This window comes from Manis javanica, chromosome 6 (assembly GCF_040802235.1).
Source record: "Manis javanica isolate MJ-LG chromosome 6, MJ_LKY, whole genome shotgun sequence".
Classification (NCBI taxonomy): Eukaryota; Metazoa; Chordata; class Mammalia; order Pholidota; family Manidae; genus Manis; species Manis javanica.
Window position 1 is genome coordinate 31,233,143 of NC_133161.1, and position 22,740 is coordinate 31,255,882.

Genomic DNA, 22,740 nt, shown 5'->3' on the forward strand with positions numbered 1-22,740 from the left:
CATTTTTCCAGGACTTAGAACATGCCAGGCAACAGGCTTATACATGTCTTTTTTATATATTCCTTATGAGGTAGATAACATGATCCATTTTGTAGATTAGGAAGCTGCGGCAGAGAGTGGTAAGGTGACTTGTTCAAGGCCACAGAGCTAGTGAGTAATAAAGCCAGGACTGTGCTAGTCCCTGATACATGTGTGTGTCTGTGTATAACATTTATCTAAACTAATGCTGAAGATGTGAAACGTTGTGTAAACAAAAATTTTGCTTGCTGCCTTAATTTTAAGTTTTAAAAAATGGGTTGGACTGTAGCCCTCACAAAAGTTGTTTCCATTAACTGTGATTTGATGTCTTTGCTCCTGATGAAAGAAGTAGTCAAAAACTATTCCATTGACCTAGCTAGGCTTAAGGTTGAAATTGACTTTTGTAAAAGCAGCCACTATAGCATAGAAACATTCAAAGGCATTACCTGGTAGGAGAGATGGTAGCTTCTAAATCTGATGCTATCAGTTTTTTTCTTTGCTATTTGTTCCTCTATCCCTAAAGTATCAAAGTAAGCCTGAGGGTTACATGTAAGTGGAAAAGAGAGTGGTCTCATTCCTTTGCTGAGAGAAGGTTGAAGTCACATGATGAACTGGTGTTCAGGAAGGTGAGCTGATGGCTCTCAGCAGCATCAGCTGGTGGAAGCACTTCCTTCTCTCTTTCTCTTTTATCTGTACAAGGCAAGGTTCTGTCTCAGGGCTTTTCATTCACTGTTGGTAAAATGAATGGAAAGGCTGTGCAGCTGATTACTTCGCACATTAGCCTTGGTTGAGCTGGTCTGTTGAAAGAAATGTCTACTAGTCACATTATATACAGAATACTCCAAGTACCATTACGTGTGTGCCTCCTAATGTATGCATGGTACAGATACGGTGTCAGCACCAGCGACGGACACACCAGAGACTAAGCTAACACAGCTGGTGGTTCCATTCTCAATTGAATGAGTGTACACAAAGGGCTTTTCAAATCCAACAATTAACCCTTAGATGAAGATAATAAAAATGTATCACTCCTTTTAACAATCACTTCAAAATTTAAAGTGATTCAGGCAATAATATACTATGATATAGGTTGTAATATTTCTTCTTCCACACAAGATTATAACCCCCTTAAGGAGATAGACTATGTGTTAATGCTTTTTTGTATCCTGTGAGCTATTTAATTCAGTTGTTTGACAGTCATTTATTGAGAGCCTCCTAAATGCAGGCAATATTTTGGAAACTTAAGGTACAGGTATGTACAAGATGTATTCCCTGACCTCATGGAGCCCACATTCTGGTGGGGAAGGCAGATTATAAAGAAATGAATAAATGCCTCTGTAATGTGGGGGCCAGTGCTAATTACAAGTATCAGAAATAAGAAAGCAGATAAGGAGAAGACAGCTAGTGGAAGAGGTGCAGGAAGAACTTTTGAATGGAGTTGTTAGGAAAGGCCTTTCTGTAGTGAAGTGTGCAGAGATCCAAATGAAGGTGAGCCTTGTGGAGAGTTTGGAGTAGAGGGAACAGCAAATACAAAAGTACTAGGCTGGCAGTGAGGCCTGAGGGATGACCGGAAGCTAGACCATGCAGCACCGTGGCAAGGACTTGGGATTTTATTCCAGATGCCGTAGGAAGCCACTGGTAGGATTGAGCCAGAGTGTGATGTATCTGCTCAGCGCCACAATAACTACAGACCCACTGATATGTTTGAATTACTGAAAATCTGTATGCTAGCTGTGCAAACCTAATAATATTTTATTATTATAGGCCGAGCTCTTTTCTAAGGACATAGGTTGTCTCGTTCCATCAGCCTATGAGTACTTATACCAGTTACTCCCATTTTACAAGGGAATAAACCAAGGCACAAAGTAGTTTGTCCAAAGGCTTCAGCAAGTAAGTGGTAGAAGTTAAGGAGTTGAACCCAGGCTGTCTTCCATCTCCATGCATGTAATCATAGTGTATCCTACTTACAGACCTCTGGATAAGAGAAAATTGCAGTACCCGGTTTTTACTATGTGTGTAGGTATATTATATAAAATGTGTGTATTAAACCTTTACGTAGAAAACCACATAGAGTGCAGACTTTAAACGGGCCTTTTGTTTGCTTTTTTGTAAATGATATTTTTAAATAATCTCATTAAGTAGTTAAACTAATACAAGTACATTTTAAATCACCATCCTTGAGCTAATAAAGAAATATTTAACTGAGTTTTGAATCACTAATAATTTATTACAATAGTTGAACTTCATGCATTAATTCAAATTTGATTAGCCAGTTCCAATTTTTATTAGCTAATTTGCAACCTTGTATTTTAATACTTCCTTGAATAGGAATAATTATTAGAAATAATATTTATATATTAGAATTTTAGGATAATTCTTATAGCAAAATACTTGAATAGATCATCTTAATCTAAGCTCTATGTTCAAATGTAGGACTCTGAATCCCATAGAGCATAAATCTTGAGATTTCACTGCCTGTTAGCCATCCATTCATATGTGCCATGCTAACCATCAAAAGTCATGACTAGGAGATCTAGTCTGACCTTGACTCTTACAGTTTCAGTAAGCTCATTTTTAAAGATATGTAGTGTGTGTGTCTCTTGTATGAACTGTAATTTATCTTAAATTCCCTTATCTTTTCATACTTAGCCTATAAAGAAGGACCTCAGCAAATCGTTAAAACCCTCTCTAACATAAAGGACTCCAGTTTTTTGTATCTCAAACCTGGATGTGCCAGTATTGTTTGGGGATGATCATATATGAATAAATTGATAATAACTGTGTCATTTGTGGCTCCTAAGTCATACATAAATTAATTCTTTAAATAATCTTGTGTCAGAAGAAGTCAGAAGTCAAAGGCTTTAATACATGCATTTTATATAACGTCTATGTCCTAGCTATAAAGCATGACACTTTTAACTCAGTAAAGACCTTTTACTTTTCATTCTTTTTTGAGTTCACCATCTCAGCACGACCTGGCCTAAAACTATCTCTGGAGAGTAGAAGCTTTTCTTCAGACTCTGACAAGTGTAACACCAAACAAAATTTGAAGCTCATTGCTTTAAAATAATGCCATTAGTCTGAAAATACATCCCAAGTGCCACACTGAGCTCAGCAGAGACCACAGTATGTCTAGTAAACTCCATTCTGCAGAAAAACACGTGGAGGGAAAAAAAATCCAGGGATGGATGGGCCTTTGCTGAGGTCGTTGTTTCCATTTAATCCAGAATTCATGTGCCCCACAGGCACTAATTGACACGTGGTAAGAGCTTCCAGAACAGGCTGTGAAGACACAAGAATAAAAGGGATTGATTGGTACCAGTTGTGATAAGGCCAGTGTCCCTTTACTAATAAGCAAAAATGCCATACTGTAAATGTGTACTTAGAGGATAATTTTGGTGACTCTAATTCACCTTTTAGAAGTTGAGTTTAATTTTTTTAAAGAACAGATCTCCTTTCAGCACAATTAAAATGTTTACCTCCCTCCCCAAATCCCCAAACTCTGCCTGCCTGCCTCTTTCTCTTTAGAGCACTCTGCTGGAAGCGCAGAGAATGTGTATTTATTATACCTCAGACATGTTACTTGGAGCAACAACATAGCAAGGAAGCGCTAGAACAGATAATATATTTTCTTGGCATAGCTTTGCATTCTTTTGCTCCAGTCTCAGTAAAGCAATAGGCTCCCAGTAATTAATTTTCGTTCAGCTCTTAAAAGGTAACCAACACCGCTGTGTCATTGGATAGCATAGAACAAAATATCAGTAACAAAAAATTGGTAATATCTGAAATGAGGAGAACCCTACTAATGGAATGCATGCATTAGAATGTTGGAGTGATCTGGACGCCTGTGCATTTATTTTTCCCTTTATTTACTTAACCCACTTGTTTATATTTTATCTTATTCCAGAAAAGATACTAGACTATGTGAACACAAAATGCTTCCAGCTAGTAAATGGCCTTTTCAATGAAATTTTAAATTGAATGTTTCCTTTCTGTATTTCATAACAGCCTACAGTCTGAGAACAAATGGGGTGTTGATCTGGAAGACAGCTTATCTATAAAGTTGGGTCTTTTGCTGTTACATGATTTCAAAATCAATCTTAAGAAAGGGGAGGCAGTTTGACAGGATGGCTATAATGAATAGAGCACTCTTGTTTTCAGAAGTGAGATAAGACTAAACAGAAGTGCTAGCTGAATATCTCAAAGGTAGAACATTCAGTAAATCTCGAAGATCTGTGTCCTGTTGCACTAGTGTGAAACAATCCATCCCTTGTAAGAGAATTTCTATCCAGTAAATCACAGCAGTTTGGGACTAATTTGGAGAGTGCAAGACTTCTGGTTTACAATTGTGCCTAGGTAGCACTAAAGTGCTTTTGAAGAGTGACTAAACTTCTCAGTGACAGAGAAAAATAGAACTGAGATCTCCCTTTAGCAAGAATCTGGAAAAAAATGTCCACTACCTTTAGAGGCAATAAGCCCACCTTATTTGAACCGACCAGAAATTAGGTGGGAAAACACTTTTTTATTATTCTATTAACCATCTTACAAATAACTCAAAAAAATCAAGATTGATACTGGTTAGGAAATAGGATGTATATACACTTTACTGCATAGTCTCTGCTTTTGGCAGCACCACGATTTTCTCCTCCACCCCCTGTAGGACAGGTCCTTCCACATCCATTCAGAGATTAAAGCTCCTAAAACTCACTGAGCAGGAAGTTGGTGGGCGCGGGTGAGACTCTGCCATGGGAGCGTACTGCATAAGCGCTCTCAGCGTTTTGGTAGCAGGAGCATTCTGCTTCCTGGGACTGCTGTCTCAGGCATCTGTCTGCTGTGCTGGACATCAAGATTTCAGCCCACTGAGCCACTGGGAGCCTGGAGTTTAACTAGCGACTATAGACAGCAGCTCGCCATGCCCCCGCTGACCTAAAGCAGGGATTGGAGAGCCAAGGAAGCCAGTGACGGCTCACATGTCCATTGTACCTATGGAAGAATACCGTAGCAGAGAACAGAGGTGTCAGTCTGAAAACTCAGAAGAACACCACACCTTAAAAAATTACCAAAAACAAGTTTGGAATGTTCATTCTCTAGCAAATGCAAGGAAATAGGCTATGAAATCAGGGCAAGAAAGCCATGCTAGAGGGCAGGCTAAGATTATAAGGAAAAGTGTCGGAAAGGTGACGGGTGAGGCGAGGGACTCTAGGAACAACTGAAAATGCAGGAGCATCATCACAACTACCCGTGAGGCAGTAAGAGCAGAAGCGCGGTAGCCTTTCACAGCACTGAGCAGAATATCCACTCCCTTGAGGTGCTCTCCAGGAGAGTGGAAGAGAAAGACAGAGTTCTGATAATATAAACATAATGGGACAGATATACCTGCAGAGAACAGAAAGGGAACTTAAACATTCCAGGTGTTCCTTAGAAATAAAGAGAACTAGCAGAGGAGGAATTACCAAACCATCATGGAAAAAAGCCTCCTAAGCCACCGAAGGGTTGGCTGTGCGCACTGGAAAGACTTCACTGTGTTCAATTTAAGACTGAGAGAAAGTGGTCACTACCAGACAAATCTAGGTGGCATTTTAAAATTGTAAGTACAATCTGTACAGCCCCAAGCTTCCCCATTTTATAGGTACAAATGAGAACAGATTATTTTTTAACAATTATTCTTTAATAATAATGTACCTCTGAAGTCTTCTGGTTCTATACCCTTACTTCCTAGAAGCAGAGCCGCAGCTGAACTCCCTAGGACGTTCTCTCTGTCGAGCCTCTGGGGGAGTCCCTTGGTCTTTGCTGGCACCTCTGCCATGCCTGTCACACAGACCCCCAGTACCACAGGCAGCAGCCCCAGGCCGGTGATGGCTGAGTTCATCCTGCAGCTTCAGGATGCTGACAGTCCTGGGGCAGCTACAGCCGCTGTCGTGTTTCTTCCAGGTGTGCCGTTCTCCCTGCTGCTGCCCTGGCCCCACTGTGAGTCCAGCTGCTCCCTTTTTTACTGAAGGCCCAACAGTAGTGAAATAATAGTTGAGCTCAGAGAAAATCACTGGTGGCTAGCAGATCTGTTGTCTTTCAGAGCCTAAAACCCAGGCCCAAGTCCAATATCAAGGGGCCCCTTAAAGGACCCTTGGCTCATGGTCTGCCACCTGCTGGCCAAGCCTTGGTTTTCCTCTGCTTACCAGGAGTTCTTCCAAGCCCATCATTTTCTCCTTGGCGGCCAAAGCGCAAGCCTTAAAGGCCCCTGGTAAGGGAGGACTTCCTTCTTCCTTCCATGTCCACTGCTTCCCCTCAAGCCTTCCTTTCATATTCCCCGAATCTGCCACTTCCTATAACAATGGGCCAGGGCATACCCACTCTCTTCACAGAAGTCCACCCCAGCCACCCTCAATTATCTTTTTTTAGGCCTTAGGTGAGATAAATATTAAAGAATTACTATTAAAAAGTAATCTGTTCTCACTTGTACTTACAAGATGGGGAAGCTTGGGAGATACACAGATTATACTTATAATTTAAAAATGTCACCTAAAGCCTTCCCCTGTGATCTCAAAAGGACAACCTCATGAGAGCACACTAAAGTAACAACAGCACGAAGATATGTGTATGAGTCCCTCCATGTCCCCTTCCAAATTATAAAGAGAGACGGACCCTTGCATGTTTAACCTTTCTCTAAGTCTCAGTGACTCAGTCTTTACACATGAGCTAAATCAACAGCACCAGTTAGGTTCACTCTGCACCTGACTGGGTCCTTTTTTGCAAGAACTTTCTAAGAAGAAAGCTGCCCCTCAGCATGTAGGCTGGGAGTAGGGGCTCAGCGCTGGGATGATGGAAGTGGGAGGAGACCTTTCCCCTCCCCGTCTTGCTCCAGACACCCCTGCCTTTGCCCTGTGTTCCTGTCCTTGGCTTTCCAGCCCCAGTACGTGCTGAATCTACATGTTCTTAGGTGAGATATCCTTATACATGAGGGGAAAGGTAAAAATTAAAATCCTATAGGCATCCAGGCAGGAGATTTTCTGTTTTACAAAGTAAGTGATCTGTCTCTACCCAGATTTCTTCAAAACACTGAATTTCAGAATGGAATAGAGTTGATCCAAGAATTTCAGACTCATGAAGATATCTTTTATGTAAGAAGGCAACACAAAGATATTCTCTAATATATGACAGCTCAGCTGTAAAAGGATTACACTCATGTATCCTTTTTAAAAAGATAGATCAACTTGGGAAAGAGGAAAACTGCAAGGGCCCATACAAATATTTATAGTGGCTGCTCCAGGGTGCTGACACTATCAGTGATTTTGCTGTTTTATGGTTCTTTGTATTGTCCAAATTTTCCATAATGAAATTCATTGCTATTTTAACCATTAAAGCTTTGGAAAATTTTAAGCTAAAAAGCATCTGCAAGGGATAATAAGGAAAAAGTTACAGAATATCTGCAAGGGACAAAATATACTAGGAACTATCTTCCAGCTAACGTGGTGACCCTCACTGTAGAAAGTGGATCCAAGAAAGAGTGCACCTTTTCATAACATTTTAGCTCTTACCATAAATAAATAATATGCTACATAAATATATATATATATATATATATATATATAAATACTATATTTGCCAGTATCTCCTATTAAAATGAAAGACTTCAACTGCTGAATGAACAAAGTCAATCCCTGAAATGATTTTATGTTTCAAAAGACTGAGGATATCAGAAAAGGCATTTCACACTTGTGTACCACTTTCTTTCTTTGCATTTTCACTTAAAGTCTCTTCTTGATTTATTAATAGGTTGAGCAATATCATAATGTCATTTTCCATGGCCCAGAAGGGAGCTTGCAGGACTACATAGCACATCAGCTTGCACTGTGCTTGAAGGTATCAGTTACTTACATAGCCTCTCGTTGTCTTTGAAACATTGGAAAGTGTATAAAACTAATCATTCTGTTTTCTTATCTCAGCACAGACAAACGGCTGCAGGATTCTCCTGTGAGATAGTGAGAGCCGAAGTGGATGCTGGTTTCTCCAAGGAACAACTGGTAGACCTGTTCATCAGTAGTGGTAAGACATTCTAGCAAACTGAATTGTGATCACTGAAAGGCCTGCTCTTCAATGATGCCATTAAGGGGAAATAACCTGTGTTGCTGGGGGATAAAGTTAAGTCAACTTTTCAATTATTCAGCAGCTATAGGATAAAAATTGGAAATCCAAGTGAACGCCTGCAGAAAGCTGTTTTCCTGTGTAAATCATTGCATTTATTGTACATCCTCTTCTTTCCCTTCTCTTTTCTCATCTTTTGTTTATAAATGGTTACCTGTTGTGAGTGTGTTATACAACTGACACCAGAAGCGCACCAAGGGAGGAGGCAGTGGAACAGCCCACCCCCGCAGGACAAAGTATTCTATTATAGATGCTGCGTAGAATTGCCTAATAAAAAGCAGATCAAACGTTAGTAAACTTTATTATTATTCATAAATTCTCTGCAACCAAAGCAATGCTTATTGTAGCACCTAAGGTTAAGTACTTATTTCCACCTAACCCTTGGTGTGCTACTAACTGGCACTTGGCTAATCACATTACACACATTAAGAAACTCATCTAATCTTGTATGCAAGTCAGTAGCATTGTCTCCCTTTCAGAGGTAAGGACACAGGCACAGAGAGGTTCAGTAACTTACCACAACTTCTGAGAGGCGGAGCCAGGATTTAAGATGTTTACTGATACAGCATTTCATGAACTTGCTATCTTAGGCTCCAGCGCTATACACCCCGAACTGCAGCACGGGTAGAGGTAGCATCCCCTGGGTAGCATGACATGACTAGCAACTGTGACACAAAACTGCAGTGCATCAGACTCCAGTCTCCAGGGGCTCAAAGCCAGAGACTCCAGGGCAGAGGGGGACAGTTGCAAGATTAGTGAAAGATGAGTTAAAACACAAATTCTAATCTCTGTTTTTAGGGGGTGGGTGCTTCTCATCTTCGCAACCATGTTCCAGGGAAATGTCCTGTGGCTACAGCAGCTGTTGACCAGGCTTCCAAAAAAGGAAATTAGCAAAAGTTCCTAAATAAAAAACTAAAGTTAGGAGGTAGGTTTGAGGAGGGACTGAGGACTATACAAACCTAGAAGCACAGTTAGGGGACAGGAAAATCCCCCTGGAATCTGAATGTTACTGTAGTAACCAAGCCAGTCTTTGGCCAGAGACTAGTGCAAGTTAACTACAGAAGGCTGTTTTCTCTGCAGGCGTTTGTAATAACAGCTATCATTTGTTAAGCTCTTACTCTGGTAGGCCCTGTTCTAAACATCCTGATTTATAAATGTGAACATACTTGAACCAGGGGGTTGAGTCCCTGCTCAAAGATCCACCATGAGGACACAGCAGAGCAGGACCCAAACCAAGCAGTCTGGCCTCTGTGCGTGACCCTAGTCATACCAACCCCTGTTCCTCAAAAACTCAGTTGGGCCAAAATTCCTATTTCCCTTCTTAGCTTTATGACAAAAGCCCATTACATTTTTCTGATTTGCAGTCTTGTTTCATCTCAAAGTAAGAACCCCAGAATACTTTGTTCTCGCTCCATCAGGGTAGATAGCAATTACACACCGAATTCTGCTCTAAGCTTAGAAAGCTAAGAAAATCAGAGAGCAGTGAATTAGGTCATAAAGAGTCATAAAGTGAATTTGGTCATTCTAAATCTGGGGTGGGTGGGGGTGGACATCTTAAAAAGAGCTCTTCTTCCCGATTTCCCAATTTGGTGAGTGGCACAAGTCTCTTGGTCCCTCACACTTGAAACTCAGGTCTTATTGGCAAGCTTGAAAACCTTAATGCCCACTGGTGCTGGGAAGCCACACTAAGGGGTGAAGCAGGCTGGGTGGGGCTGAGGGAGGGGGAGACCGGTCCCCACCTGCATGAGGGCGGTGGCTCTCAGCTCCGGCAGCTTGCTGCTGGTGGAAGCATAGATGCAGAGTTGTGAGGTCTTGTAACTTGAGGAAGAAGCCAGAAATACGGGTTTTATGTGAAAATGTGAGATTTTGGTTTTTTAATGGTGTCAACTATTTCAATTTTTAAAGCAGTATGTAGACCACATAGAACCCCCGGGTCCCCTCATTCACGGTTCCCAGGCCCTTGTCCTGCAGCCAGTCCGTGATCATGTTCTGCTAGTTCAGTCTCCGTGTGCCTTCTTCATCCCTCCCTATTGGTACCATTCTGCTCTGTGCCCCCTTTTCCTACATCTCATCTACTTTCCTGCAAATGGCTGGTCTGCCTCCTGTTTCTCCTCCCTGAACATCCTTCATAGGCCGTCAGAACCCTTTAAAGTTCTCTGTAATTCCTCCCCCGACATCCCTCCATCACCCACTGAACTAAGTCAGTGCCATTCAGAGCCTTCCATTCTAGGGCGTTCATCCCCCTGGTTTGCGTATCTGATCCTTTTTTATATTTTTTTATTGAGATATATTATTATCATAAATTCTTGTTTGCCTTATTCTCCACATTTAGTCAGTCTGGAGTTCTGTTGAATCTTCTTCCTGTGTCTCATCTCCACCCGCTGCTCTCCATGCCCCACCCCACTTACAGTGTCTTGCTCAAGGAGCTGTGGGGCCTCATCACTAATCCTCCTTATTTCCTCTGGTCTCACTCCCTCATATACCCCTGGAGGCTTGCAGAGGGCTCATTCTAAATGCAAAGCTGCTTATGACAGTTCCCTGCTGGTATACTCCAGTGGATCCAGAATAAACATGCAAGTTCCCTGAATGTTAAGAAGGTTGTGGTCTGGCCTTCCACTTGCCCTCTATCTTGCCCTTGCTGCTGTCCATCCTCACCTCCTAAAACCCCACCCACTGCCTGCATCGTTTCCTCAGTAGGACACACTGCTGTTGACTGGTGACCAGTGAAGAGATAAGGGAGGAGGTACCTTTGAGGACATGGGGAGACAGCCTTCTGAGTAGTGTGAGGGAATCTCTGAGTCCAAGGGCAGGATCCATTGAGAGGTGTGGCATCACTTCTTTCATAGTGCAGAGAGCACTTAACCTTTTGGGCTCAAGAGGTGATGGAAAAGGTCAGAGAATAGAGAAGGCAGAGATCTGGATGAGGGGAACGGGGTCCTGGGCTGTTCCCACCAAAGCCTTTAGAATAATGAGAGCATAGGAATTATCTATCAGTTCCTCTTGCTTTTTTACCAAGAAACTGAATTGGTCAAATGACATTATTACAAGTGAGGAATACACTCATTCATAAGGCATTCTACATTTACTGCTGGCTTTTAACCTTATTTCCTCTACAAAGTTAGGTTAACAAGATAATTTTTTAAATTACTTGTGACAGTAATTAGTCAAAAAAAAATTGAACTGCTAGATCAGTATTTTAAAATAATATTTGAATTCCTGCGAGGTCTCTTACTTTTTAGAAGTAACAAAGATGGAATTCCTGTAAAAGAGCAGGGGAGTGTGCTCACGGGAGTCCCCTGGCTGCAGTTAGCTCCTCGGAGCTCTGTTACTGGAGGCTCTGGGTGGGCTTCCCTCGCCCTCACCTGCACTCTCAGGGCATCGTCCCTGCAGATCCCTGTGTTAAGTGGTCAGGTGGGCTGCTTTCCATGCTCAAGGGGGAGATGATGAACCGGGGGCCACTGTACACACAAAGGAGTTTCGATTCAACTATAAATGTGATACGTTAATTATTTTTAAACCATTGAGTGTTGCTCTAGAACTAATGACACAGAACTTTTAATATAAGAGGCTACAAAATCGGAGAGAGCCCTGAGCCGAGCCAAGGGAGTGTCTGATTAAGATCGCCAACCCGGGGAGAGGAGCAGGCTGACCTAGCCTATAACGTTGGGAGGAAACCACGACAAAAAGAGTAGATTCATTTCAGAAATAGGGCTTTAAAGTAGCATAAGGCAGAGGAAATCCAAATGACTGACTTTCTGACAATGAGTCAGAAAGAATTTCCAGTTCCAGCATGGGGTGGATGGCCTCCTTTCGTCTCCGTAAGTCCTGCTCAGAGGCCAGTTAATCCTTCAAACCAGAAACTGTAATGACTTCCTGCTTCTGTGGTTGGTTAACATATTAGACCCAAAACTATGCTGAATAACCTGAAACTGGGCACATGCTATTTCTCAACTAAGATTAAACTTCTGGATCAATTTTTTTAAGGATGTTGAACTTAAGGGATCAGATGGACAAGTAGGTGTTAAATGAAAACTGAGGAAACGAGGCCAGCAGTGTTGAAGACCAAACGTTTCACCAAAGACACCCCGTCTTTTCACCCCTGATTGGAAACTCATAGGACACCAAGATAAACAAAGAAGAGTGAAAACCCAGCCCAACAGTTAGGAATAGCAGCCCTACCCCTTTTTCTATAGGACACAGCTGTCCATGAACTGTGGGATCAGTTAAGTCCTTAGCAATACAGTCCTTACTTGGGGAATCAGGAGAATGTTTCTCTCTTGCCAAGAGACGTCTGCACCCTATAAACTCATTTATCTTATCTCCAGCCTGAATTCTCCCTTGCTCCCATCCTTGTGTCCCATCACCTGCCGGACATCTCAGAAGGGACGCCTCATTTGTCAATCACACCTGCCTGCAACAGCCCATGGCCCCCACCCCCACCTCCACCCCAGGTCGGCTCTTCCTCATGCGCTCTCTGCCTCCATTAACTGTGCAGTCTCTTCTCCAGGGAGAACATCTGAGGTGTCTCTGACATTTCCTCTCTGTCTCTAAAGACAGCCAACCACTGGGCCTTGTTAACTCCATCTCAAAGGCCTTTTCCTTCCGTGCCTTGGCCCTGGGTGGGGCTTCCACTGCCTCTTGCCTCCCATCTCAACAGTAAGAGCCTGTAGGTGTGTTCTGTTTTTTTGCATTCTAGTCAATTCTTTGCATCAGAGTGACATCTCAAAGCAGAAGTCAGGTCCTGTGAATCCCCGTCCTCAAGACCTCCATGGATTCCCAGAGCTGGCAGTTCCTCCCTCCTGCCAGGACGTTTTGGATCTTCTACTTTTCCCCTGTGGCTAGATTTTGAGGTTTCGTATCAGCAAGTCAACTCCTGGCTGCAGGAAAAAAAAGCCAGTGCCCAGGCCCAACACAGACCACTTAAATCAGAACCTCAGGATGATCCCAGGTGCTTCTGCCATGCAGCCCAAGGGAAGGACAGAACCTGCTGCTGCCCACAGCAGTGGCTGCTTGGTCCCATTCCACTAATGTGGCCCTATTCCCAGCTCCCAACCGGTTCTGAATGGAGCTACTGTCAGCTTTGAGCTCACCACCATGCCTCTCTTGCAGCCCTTCTAACCTTGATTTGATTCCCCAGTCCCTTTTGGGACTGTGCTCTATCCAGCCTCCATTCTCTGCCTGTGCCATTTCATAAACCTTGATGCCATTCCTTCTAATAGGTCCATTTTAAATGCCACATGTCCCCAGTCACCTCCAGTATGCCACAGCACTTAGCATAGGACATAGTGAGGGGGCATTGGGTAAACATTTGTTGAAATGTGGCTACACATTCCAGCAGATAGATTCTGACTGGGCACAGCAGCTTCAGGGCCATTCATTTAATATAGATAAAGGAAAAACTGGAGACCTTCAGTTCTTTGTTACAGGAAAGCAGATACATAAACCAATGTGGTCTGTTTTTTATCACTGGGTAGAAAGGTTTGTTACTTTGTCATCGTTATATTTACAAACTATACATTTATTATACTAACAGAATAAATTTATTTCTGAAAGAATATGTGAATCCTGAAAAGCACAGGATTTTTACTGAAAATCTGTGTCAAAGGGAATCCAGCACACACCAGCTGCTGTATAACGGCCCCACAAATACAACTAAACTGAGAGGTGGCTGTTATTATTTCTAGTCTTTAAGTTTTTAAAGCTTCATAGAATCCAGAAAAGCTCTTTCAGTTTCAGAAGAGATTTGTTTTTGATGTTCAGGAAGTCTTTTGAAAGTGCAAATGCATTGTGTCTGTAGTAATGAGAAGGAGTGGAGTATAGTGTACCTCTGTGAGTATTTACGAAAAATGGAATACTTGACAAAGCTACTCTCAAGTATTTTAAATTGATCTTTTTCTCAAGGTTAATTTGGCTAAGACTGGGGCATCTTAGAATCTTCTAAAAAATTAAACAGTGATCTTAACTTTTTTATTAATTCATTGGAAAATAAAATTATTATACACATTCTTTTTTTTTATACACATTCTTAACTGCAATATGAATAACATTTGAGTGCTAAATGCCAAGCACTGTTTCAAGTATGTTTTGTCCCCTGACATACTCATTTCCTGCATATAATAATAATCTCCCATTTACTTAACGTCTTTCACTTTGAGTTGATAGACAGTTCAGTCCCCCTATCTTAAGTGGGAAGACCACCTAAAAATAAGCCTTGGAAGTCCCTAGATTTTAGTTCTTCCTTGCCACTGTTCTGAAACTTTAGTCAAATCACTTTAACTTCTGTTAAAATGACAAGAGGAATCTGCTTATCTTTCTGAGGTCCTAACTCTATAATTCTATGAATATTTGACATATGTGTCATTTAAAGGTCACGGGTTTCTCATCTTCAGTATTATGAAATATATATCCATAAAATACATACTGCCTATATTTACAGCTTGTTTAATAATCTTAAGTAAAATAATCATTTAAGCACTGACCAGGCCAAGGAACAGAATGTTCCCAGTTTCTAGAATGTGCTCATGTGCCTGTCCCTGCTCACAAATCCTTCCTTCTAACCATTAGTTGGAGTTAACCATTAGCCTCTTTTTGTGATAAGCATTTCTTTGCTTTTCTTTGCAGTTTTACTACCTATGTATGAATCACTACTTAGTGCTGCCCATTGTTTGAACTTTACATGATAAATGCATGCACTCCATATCCTTTTGTGACTTGGTTCTTAATATATTGTGACCGTCCTCCATGCTGTTGCTTGAAGTTGTCGTTTGTTTGCTTTGGTACCGACCGTATAGATAACACTCTTCTGCTCATTTATCCATTCTGTTGGTGGTGGATGTTTGGGTTGGTTCCATTTGGGATCTGTTGAGAAGCTAGCGTTGATCATTGTATATGTGTATCTTCAACTGTATTAAAAATGACAAACTGTTTTCCAGAGTCCTTATACTCCCCCAGCAATTAAAGAGCATTCACATTGTGTCATCTTCCTACCTTCAGACTTTTAAAGTTTTGCCAATTCATACAGATTTTTGTAAAAGACCTAACTCACGAAGTTTCGTTTATGACTGCAGCTTGTCTGATCCCAGTGAAACGGTCTCTTGTTAACAAGAAAATCATCGTCATCTTAGAGAATTTGGAAAGATCTTCATTGTCTGAATTATTGGGGGACTTTCTGGCACCTCTGGAAAATCGCAGCCCTGAAAGCCCCTGTACTTTTCAAAAAGGTAAAGATAGCGGCAAGACCTTGCAGGGAAACAAGCTTCTGTGAGATGATTCTCATCATTCTGTCCCCTGCAGTCTGATGTTCTTTTCTTTGACTTCTTTTACTTTGCATTTATTGTATAATGTGGCCTGCTGAGGGTGGCCGGTTGCTTTCGGTTTGTTTTAGGAAATGGGACGTCAGAATGTTACTACTTTCACGAGAACTGCTTTCTGATGGGAACCCTGGCCAAGGCCTGTCTCCAGGGAGCCGACCTGCCAGTGCAGCAGCATTTCCGCTGGGTACAGCTGCGCTGGGACGGCGAGCCCATGCAGGGCCTGCTGCGGCGGTCCCTGCGGAGGAAGGTCCTGAACAAGGTAACAGTCCACAGCTGCAGCCCGTTGCTGCGGAGGCGTGAGTCTGGACACCTGGGCCACGTGGTTATTAAGTTCTACTACTCGGAAACAAAAAATGTTTGGATATTTAAAGGTCAAATAAGATAATACATGTAAAACCCATGGCAGTTTCTGTTTTTTAAAGAGAAAGGAAAGGCCAGTAGGGTTTACAGTTGTTACTAACTATTCTCCAGGGACCTCTCCAGGTTCTAACTGCTGTGGAAGGCTAGATTTGAAATTAATGTTCTTAAGGAAGAGCTACTGCTCCCTTGGACCTTCAAAATATTATCCGTCTACTCAAGCTACTTTTAATATATGACTCTTACACTTGTACTGTAGTAAATATTAAATGGTCATGAAAAATTATTCTACTTCTAGTTATTTTTTTCAGGATAATAAAATACTCTATTTTCTCCCCAATAACAAAATTAGTGCTGACCAAATCTAGTTAATTACTATTTAGTGTTTATAAATCAAGCTAGTAGCTGAGTGTCAAGACTGATTTGAAATAATAGAGCTCGATTTAGATTGGATCATTCAATCCTACACAGTGAATCACACCTGGAAGATGGCATCTTCGTTGTGCAGCACAGTATTTCAAGCCACAGATAACACAACACCCCACTGTGAGCTACTTCACCAAAAGAGGTTTTTTCCCCTTACTTAACCAGATGTTGTGCAGTAGGAGTTGCTGCTGCCTCTCCAACTCCTCCATCAGGTCAGGTCCCCAGGTCTTGGGAGGCTCTGGACCTCCCTTCAAGATCGTAGGATGACTGCAGGGTTTCAGGCACCACGCCTTCACACGAACATGTTCAAAGGCTGGAAGCTGGGGGGTGCAAGGGATGAGAGCTTTGGCTTTTTCAGTCTCTTTATCAGGGAGAAAAGCATCTTTTTCTGAAGCTCCCAGAAACATCAGACTTCCCTTTTCATTAACCAGAACTGGTTTTGTGTTCACTGCTCTGCTTCAGACCACTGCCAGACCTGCCTTCCCCAGAGGGAAGCTCTCCAGGTGCCTGAACAGACTTCTCTGTCAATTGTGTTAGCGTGCAAGAATGTGCATGTGGGTGTGCGGGGGCTCCAGGAAGAAAGGTCAGGTGGAATGACTTTGGTCAGTCATTGAACAGTGCCTGCCACTAGTGATTTGAATTTGTATCTGAAATTCCTAGATTTATCAGAGAAATCTTCTACCCCAAAAGTCAGTTGACTGCTCATAAATCCATACTTCTGATCAAAGCACAGTCATAGTATGACCTCAGCCAGTGGGAAGAAAGGTGGAGTAAAGATGATCGTAGATCTGTAGCTTTTCAAATTACCGATACTTGTGTTAACTTCTTCATTATTAATATTCAAATATCTTTGCCAAAAACAACCCTTACATAATCACAAAAGACACCAGTTTTTTTTCCCAAAGACAACTTTTCAGAGCAGTTTTAAGTTTACAAAAAACTTGAGAGCGGGGTACACAGATTTCTGATAAACCCGCTGCCCCCACACATGTATCACGGCCCACATTACCAACATCACTGAGCAGAATGGTACATTTGCTACCAAGGATGCACAGATGCTGACACATCATAATCACCTGAAGGGAAAAACCGGGAAGGATTCCTGAGTTTACATGTCATCTCTGTGCAGGGGCCATGCTAATCTCTAACAGGTACCAGGTTTATATGTAGATGTGGCACTATTTCAGGTAAAATGTACCTCCCCCCACCCCCAGCTCTCTGGTAAAACATGGTTTGAAAAGGACTGAGATTGTTTTGAAAGATCCAAGCTTCAAGGTCTATCATTTTTTCATTGTGTTTAAGAATGGGAATTTGGGGTGTGCTGTGAAGAATAGGCAGTGGGGAGAGGGTAATGCCTTTCATTTATCAAGAGTCACTGCAAGTCAGTTAATAAAACAAACTCTTGGGGCAAGTACACAAGGGGAATGAATGGCTCCTATAAAACATCAGAAATCTTGTAACTGCAGAACAGAACCAAGCCTAAGGGGGCTCTTAGAATCACACTGGATCCCAGTTTCTTCTTACAATTCCTGAAGGGGAGTTAAGTAAACAGACCTTCTTTCTAGTATTTAGCACAAAATAATTGTACTTTTATTAATAGGAAATATTCAACTATCACTAAAAAAAACTCAACTCTCATTAATTATAGTACATGATCTCATTCTTGCTGGAAGAATATTAGAGAAAGTAAAAGAAATTTAATGATTGTTCCTCTTTTGAAGATAAGGGCCATCATGATAACAGATCCCAGATCCCAGAGCCTCAAGGAACACAGTGATGCTATTTGAACAGAGCTGCCATTATCACTGAAGCAGTCTTCTGTTTTTACGTGGCCAAATTATATACCTTCATGTAGAACAAACTGACATTCACAGATTGTCTCCAGTCTTAACATCACAATTATCTGAAGGATATTTCTAATGGTAAATAAATCTTTATCCTTTTGTGAACCATCTGTACTACCAAAATGGGACTTGATTTTATAAAATATAATTCTGAAAAAGAATTGCTCCCATCAAACCATGCATTGGATACAGTATTATTTAAATTTTATACATTTTAAAATTTTTTAATAGATTTTTTATGCCAGTAGAGCTCTGTACATTTTGATGAACTTATTAGCATTTAGCTGAGGCATTCCTCCTAGGGAAATTAAAATTAATATAAGGTGAACATGCCACAGATCCAGATGAACCATCTTACCACATACCCAAATTTTTGAAATATTTAATGTCATTTTTTATTTCATTAGTTCAAGCTCCTTTTTTGAACACCTAGTATTTGCAAGGCCCTGTGAAGTGCTCTATGTACGTGTGAATGATGATTTCTTCCAGAATTAATGATTAAGAATCATCATGCAAGAGTTCTTCTCCTACTCACTGCGCTGTTGTATCTGAACTCCTTGTTTCATGGACTAGGCTACAAATAAGTATCTCATACTAACACACAGTAGCTAGTCCGCCCTGAGCCAACTCCAAGCAAAGGTACAATCAGATGCAGATACATTTTTGTTTTGTAGTCTTAAATTGTTTTATTTTTCATTTTGGACTGTTAAAAACAAAAGGAAGCGCAGCATTCGTCTAAGTCAATGCCTGTGTTCCACTTGCCTGTCTCTCCAGTTCAGAGGCCAGGTGCCCTCTCCCTGCGATCCTGTGTGCAAGACAGTCGACTGGGCACTGGCTGTGTGGCGCCAGCTCAACTCCTGCCTGGCCCGCTTGGGCACACCAGAAGCACTTCTTGGACCAAAGTATTTCCTGTCCTGTCCTGTCGTCCCAGGTCATGCCCAAGCAACGGTGAAGTGAGTGTCATTTCTCCTTATTTGCCTATTTAAAATGGAGCTGTGGCCAGTTTGGGATGTTTGAGAGTGAGAATGTTGGAGGGGCTCCCTGTGCCCCCTCCTGCCACCGGTGTGGAGGGTCAGAGCTCTGGCTCCTGTCAGAGGACCTGTAGGACTTGGCTGTTGGGTGGTAGCTTCTAAGGAAACTATTTTGTATGAAGTACTAGATGGCAGTTTCCCTCTGTTACACAACTCTCATCTAGGTGTGTGGCCTGCTGTGCAGTGCCTCCAGGGGAAGGCTCGCATGAGAAATTCAGTCAGGTATCCTGTAACCAAAACAAATTGAAACCTAACGTTCTACTGATGAATTAAGAAGCATTCTCCTTCATTAATGAGACTTAGATGCTTACTATGTTTTCCTGTGTAGCAGCTTATGAGAACAGACATATAAACAATAAGGTTAATGAAATAGAAAATCAGGAGGAAATGGAAAGGAGGAAAAAAGTCATGACCCAGCATAGTAAAGGTGCTGTGATTAGCTGTTAGCTTGGATTCTGCACTTGCTGGCATTCTGGGCAGAAATCTATTCTGGAAAGCAGGGGATGCAGGTAATACATCTCTGTTGTAAGATAGTCAATTTAATAACAGCCAACTGGAGGGAAAGGAAGAATTACTTTATTAAAATATGCATTTTTGCTAAAGAGCAGAAATACATTTATTCATATAATTATCCCATTTTTCATCCATTAAATGTAAGCCTTTTGCACAAAGTCTAAAGCTTCTTAGGAGCTTGTTTTGGCCTTTCCTATATGGAGCAAAATTACTGTCAAGAAATGTAGAGGCTCTGTCATTTGTACACTATTTGCAAGCCGACAAGCTAGCCTGCCGTAGACACAGGATGCAGGCTCAGCGGCCAAGGACTTCAGCACTCAGCACCTTCCCAGCCTGAGCCGCACATGGGTTGGTTCCCCTCCCTGCTCAGGGCCTAAGGGACAAGACACCACAGCCCAGAGGGAGGCTGGCCTTGTGTCACAGCTGCAGAACACCGAGCAGGGGAATCCGCCAGTTTTCTAAAGGGGGTCCTAGCAAACCTGCCCACCCTTTGCCCTGGAAGGAGACATTACTTTCATTATCCTGGTCAGGAAACAACTCTGCCCTCTGCTGTAGAAGGACACACTCTCTCTATCTTCCAAGACTGCTGCACTGACATCCTTGACAAGACAGTCGGACTGACACAAGATGGGCAGAAATGCTATGGAGAATTGTCTCCAATTGCCATATTAAGGAGCTCCTATTTATTTTTTACCAAAGCTGTATCATCTTTACCCCTTTAGGAGTAACTATGCAAGTCTGACCCATGTTAGAGAATGCCTGATTTTTGCTTATTGTATTTTTTTTCTTGAATTACATGTCAGTCAACAAGGAAGCTTATGATAGGGATGCTTGACACATGGATAGAAGTTTTAACATTCTTAAAAGGCTTATGCCAATGTCTAAAAGCTTTGAAAATTCCCCTCTTCTGGGAGATGTGGTTTTGTTTCTATATCCTTTAATCATATTAAATTTTAAATGCTGCAACTAGTCTTTATTGAAGGAATTGTTAGTGGTATTAGGTGCTCCAAAGCTGGGCTAAAGTCCCCCTGCTAACGCTATTAATGCGGAGTCCCCCTCAGGTGCCAGCTGGTTGACCCCATCTTTTCTCTGTAGGCCCTAGCCCACTCCCTTGCAGATACTTGAGCCCTGTCTTGGGACAGGCAGAATTGATATGTCAGTCGTTATAATTGCTAGATGTATTCCAATTTGAGAAATGTTAAAATACAGTATGTGTGTGTCAGATTAAGGAAAATGGCAAATAAGTTTAATCTATTTAGACACAGACTTCAGGAAATCTCTTTTCCAGACTTCTTTTGTCTGTATTTATCTTCCTTCCAATGTACTTTATTCATGCATTTGTTCAGCACCCACTCAAGTATTGATTGACTCCTGCTTTCTAGGATCTTACAAAGTAAAAAACACATAAGTAGAGTGTTTAACTTGAAATACACTATGTTTTTAAAGCAAAGTCAAATTACTTGGATATTGGATAATTTCACTGATTTTTACAACTACCTGGGAAAGGTGGCATCTCTATAGAAACACGTAGGCTTTTTCCATGGTTTGTGAGCCCGTCCCTTGTCAAGTGCTATGTCATTTGCAAGAAACCCTGTCCTAACTGTGAACCCTCTTGCAAGGTGGATGTCTCAGCTGTGGAATGCTGTCATCGCACCCAGAGTACAAGAAGCAATATTGTCAAGAGCCTCTGTGAAAAGACAACCTGGCCCTAGGCTGACAACTAAAAAACACCCTAGCCAAGGACAGCAGGCTGTGGTTAAAGCTGCTCTCAGCATCTTACTTAATAAAGCTGTTCTGCATGGCTGTCCCCTCCAGAGAGCAGGTATGTGGGTGTGTGTTGCGAGGAGAGGAAATTCAAGCTCTTATGTAATACCTGTTTGGATTTATTGTTAGGAAGCTCTCTTTTCTTTCTTTGTAACTAGAGAAATTATCTGAACATTAAGACATTTTACACCATTGCTCCAAACTCTGTTTTTAAATTATTGGCCCATGTTTAAATTCCAGACCTCCAAGTAAAGTTTGTTCATAGGACTCTCTTCTTGAGTATTAAGCAAGCCTGTGATTTTGAAGAGTCTATTTCTTTGAGAATTGGAAATGTGGTATTTTGCTTGATTATAAAATTATATTGTCATTGTCATCCTTTTGGCAAAACTGTGTCATTTCAGAGCTAGACCAACACACGGCTGATTTCAAAGGAGGAAGTTTCCCTTTATCCATAGTTTCAAATTACAGCAGTTGTAGCAAGAAAAAAGGAGAGAGTGGTGCCTGGAGAAAGGTGAGCACCAGTCCTCGCAAGAAGTCTGGTCGTTTCTCTTCACCCACCTGGAATAAGCCAGACCAGGTGGAAGAAGGTAAGGGAGGCGGGCATGCCACCTCGAAGTATGTGGGCATTCATGATGTGCTTTCTGAATGCAAATGTCCTTTTATCACTATGTAGTCAACAACATTCTGAGTATTTTGATGCACATTCTCATAGAATAAACAGCTATGTGGTAGGTACATTTCCAAAAATATTTGGGAGTCCCTCCCACACCTGAAAAATAATCTTTCATACTAGAATTCTGAACGGAATGTTTGGCATGCTAAATGAGCCCTCATTCTTTGTGGCATCCCCAGTTACATTTATGGAATATACTAACTGCACTTCAGTTTATCTCTCTCTCCTTTTATGGGTCATCCCTAAGCCAGCCTTAAGGCCTTTATGAGTGAATCAGTTGTACATGTTTCTTTTTCATACATGGGTGTACTCTGTGCCAGGTTCTGTCCTAGACATTGGGAAGAGAGGAGGGAAACCGAGAATCTCTGTCCACAGCGTTAACACTCCAGGAAACCAAGCAAATTCTATATAATGGGGTGTCATATGTAAGTTTCACCTGCACTAGACTTATTCTTTTGGTTTCAATAATAGAATAATCAGCAATTATTACAGATCATAAATGTCCTGCCTAATGGAAATGCCTATTTGAGTAAGGAGGAAAAAACATTCCAACCTCATATGTACTGCAGGTTTCTGATACATGTAATTCATCCTAGGTCTTCTGGAGCCCCCTCCCAACATAATATGCTTTTATGCCAACCTTAGAATACTTGGTTTGCTAA

At 41.7% G+C, this 22,740-nt stretch overlaps 1 protein-coding gene across 5 annotated transcripts in view; it reads left to right on the plus strand.

Moving 5' to 3' along the window:
* The window catches only part of CTTNBP2 (cortactin binding protein 2), a 143,705-nt gene that overhangs the window by 110,756 nt on the left and 10,209 nt on the right, over window positions 1–22,740 (plus strand). For 4 of the 5 annotated variants that reach the window (XM_017681127.3, XM_037023425.2, XM_037023426.2 and 1 more), the window contains 7 exons: window positions 7,789–7,875; window positions 7,959–8,058; window positions 15,225–15,377; window positions 15,542–15,729; window positions 18,872–19,050; window positions 21,261–21,463; window positions 21,807–21,992. In XM_017681127.3, coding sequence (XP_017536616.3) covers window positions 7,789–7,875; window positions 7,959–8,058; window positions 15,225–15,377; window positions 15,542–15,729; window positions 18,872–19,050; window positions 21,261–21,463; window positions 21,807–21,992 — 1,096 coding nt within the window. The remainder of the gene's footprint in view (window positions 1–7,788; window positions 7,876–7,958; window positions 8,059–15,224; window positions 15,378–15,541; window positions 15,730–18,871; window positions 19,051–21,260; window positions 21,464–21,806; window positions 21,993–22,740) is intronic. The other variant, XM_017681129.3, reaches the window with a different exon arrangement.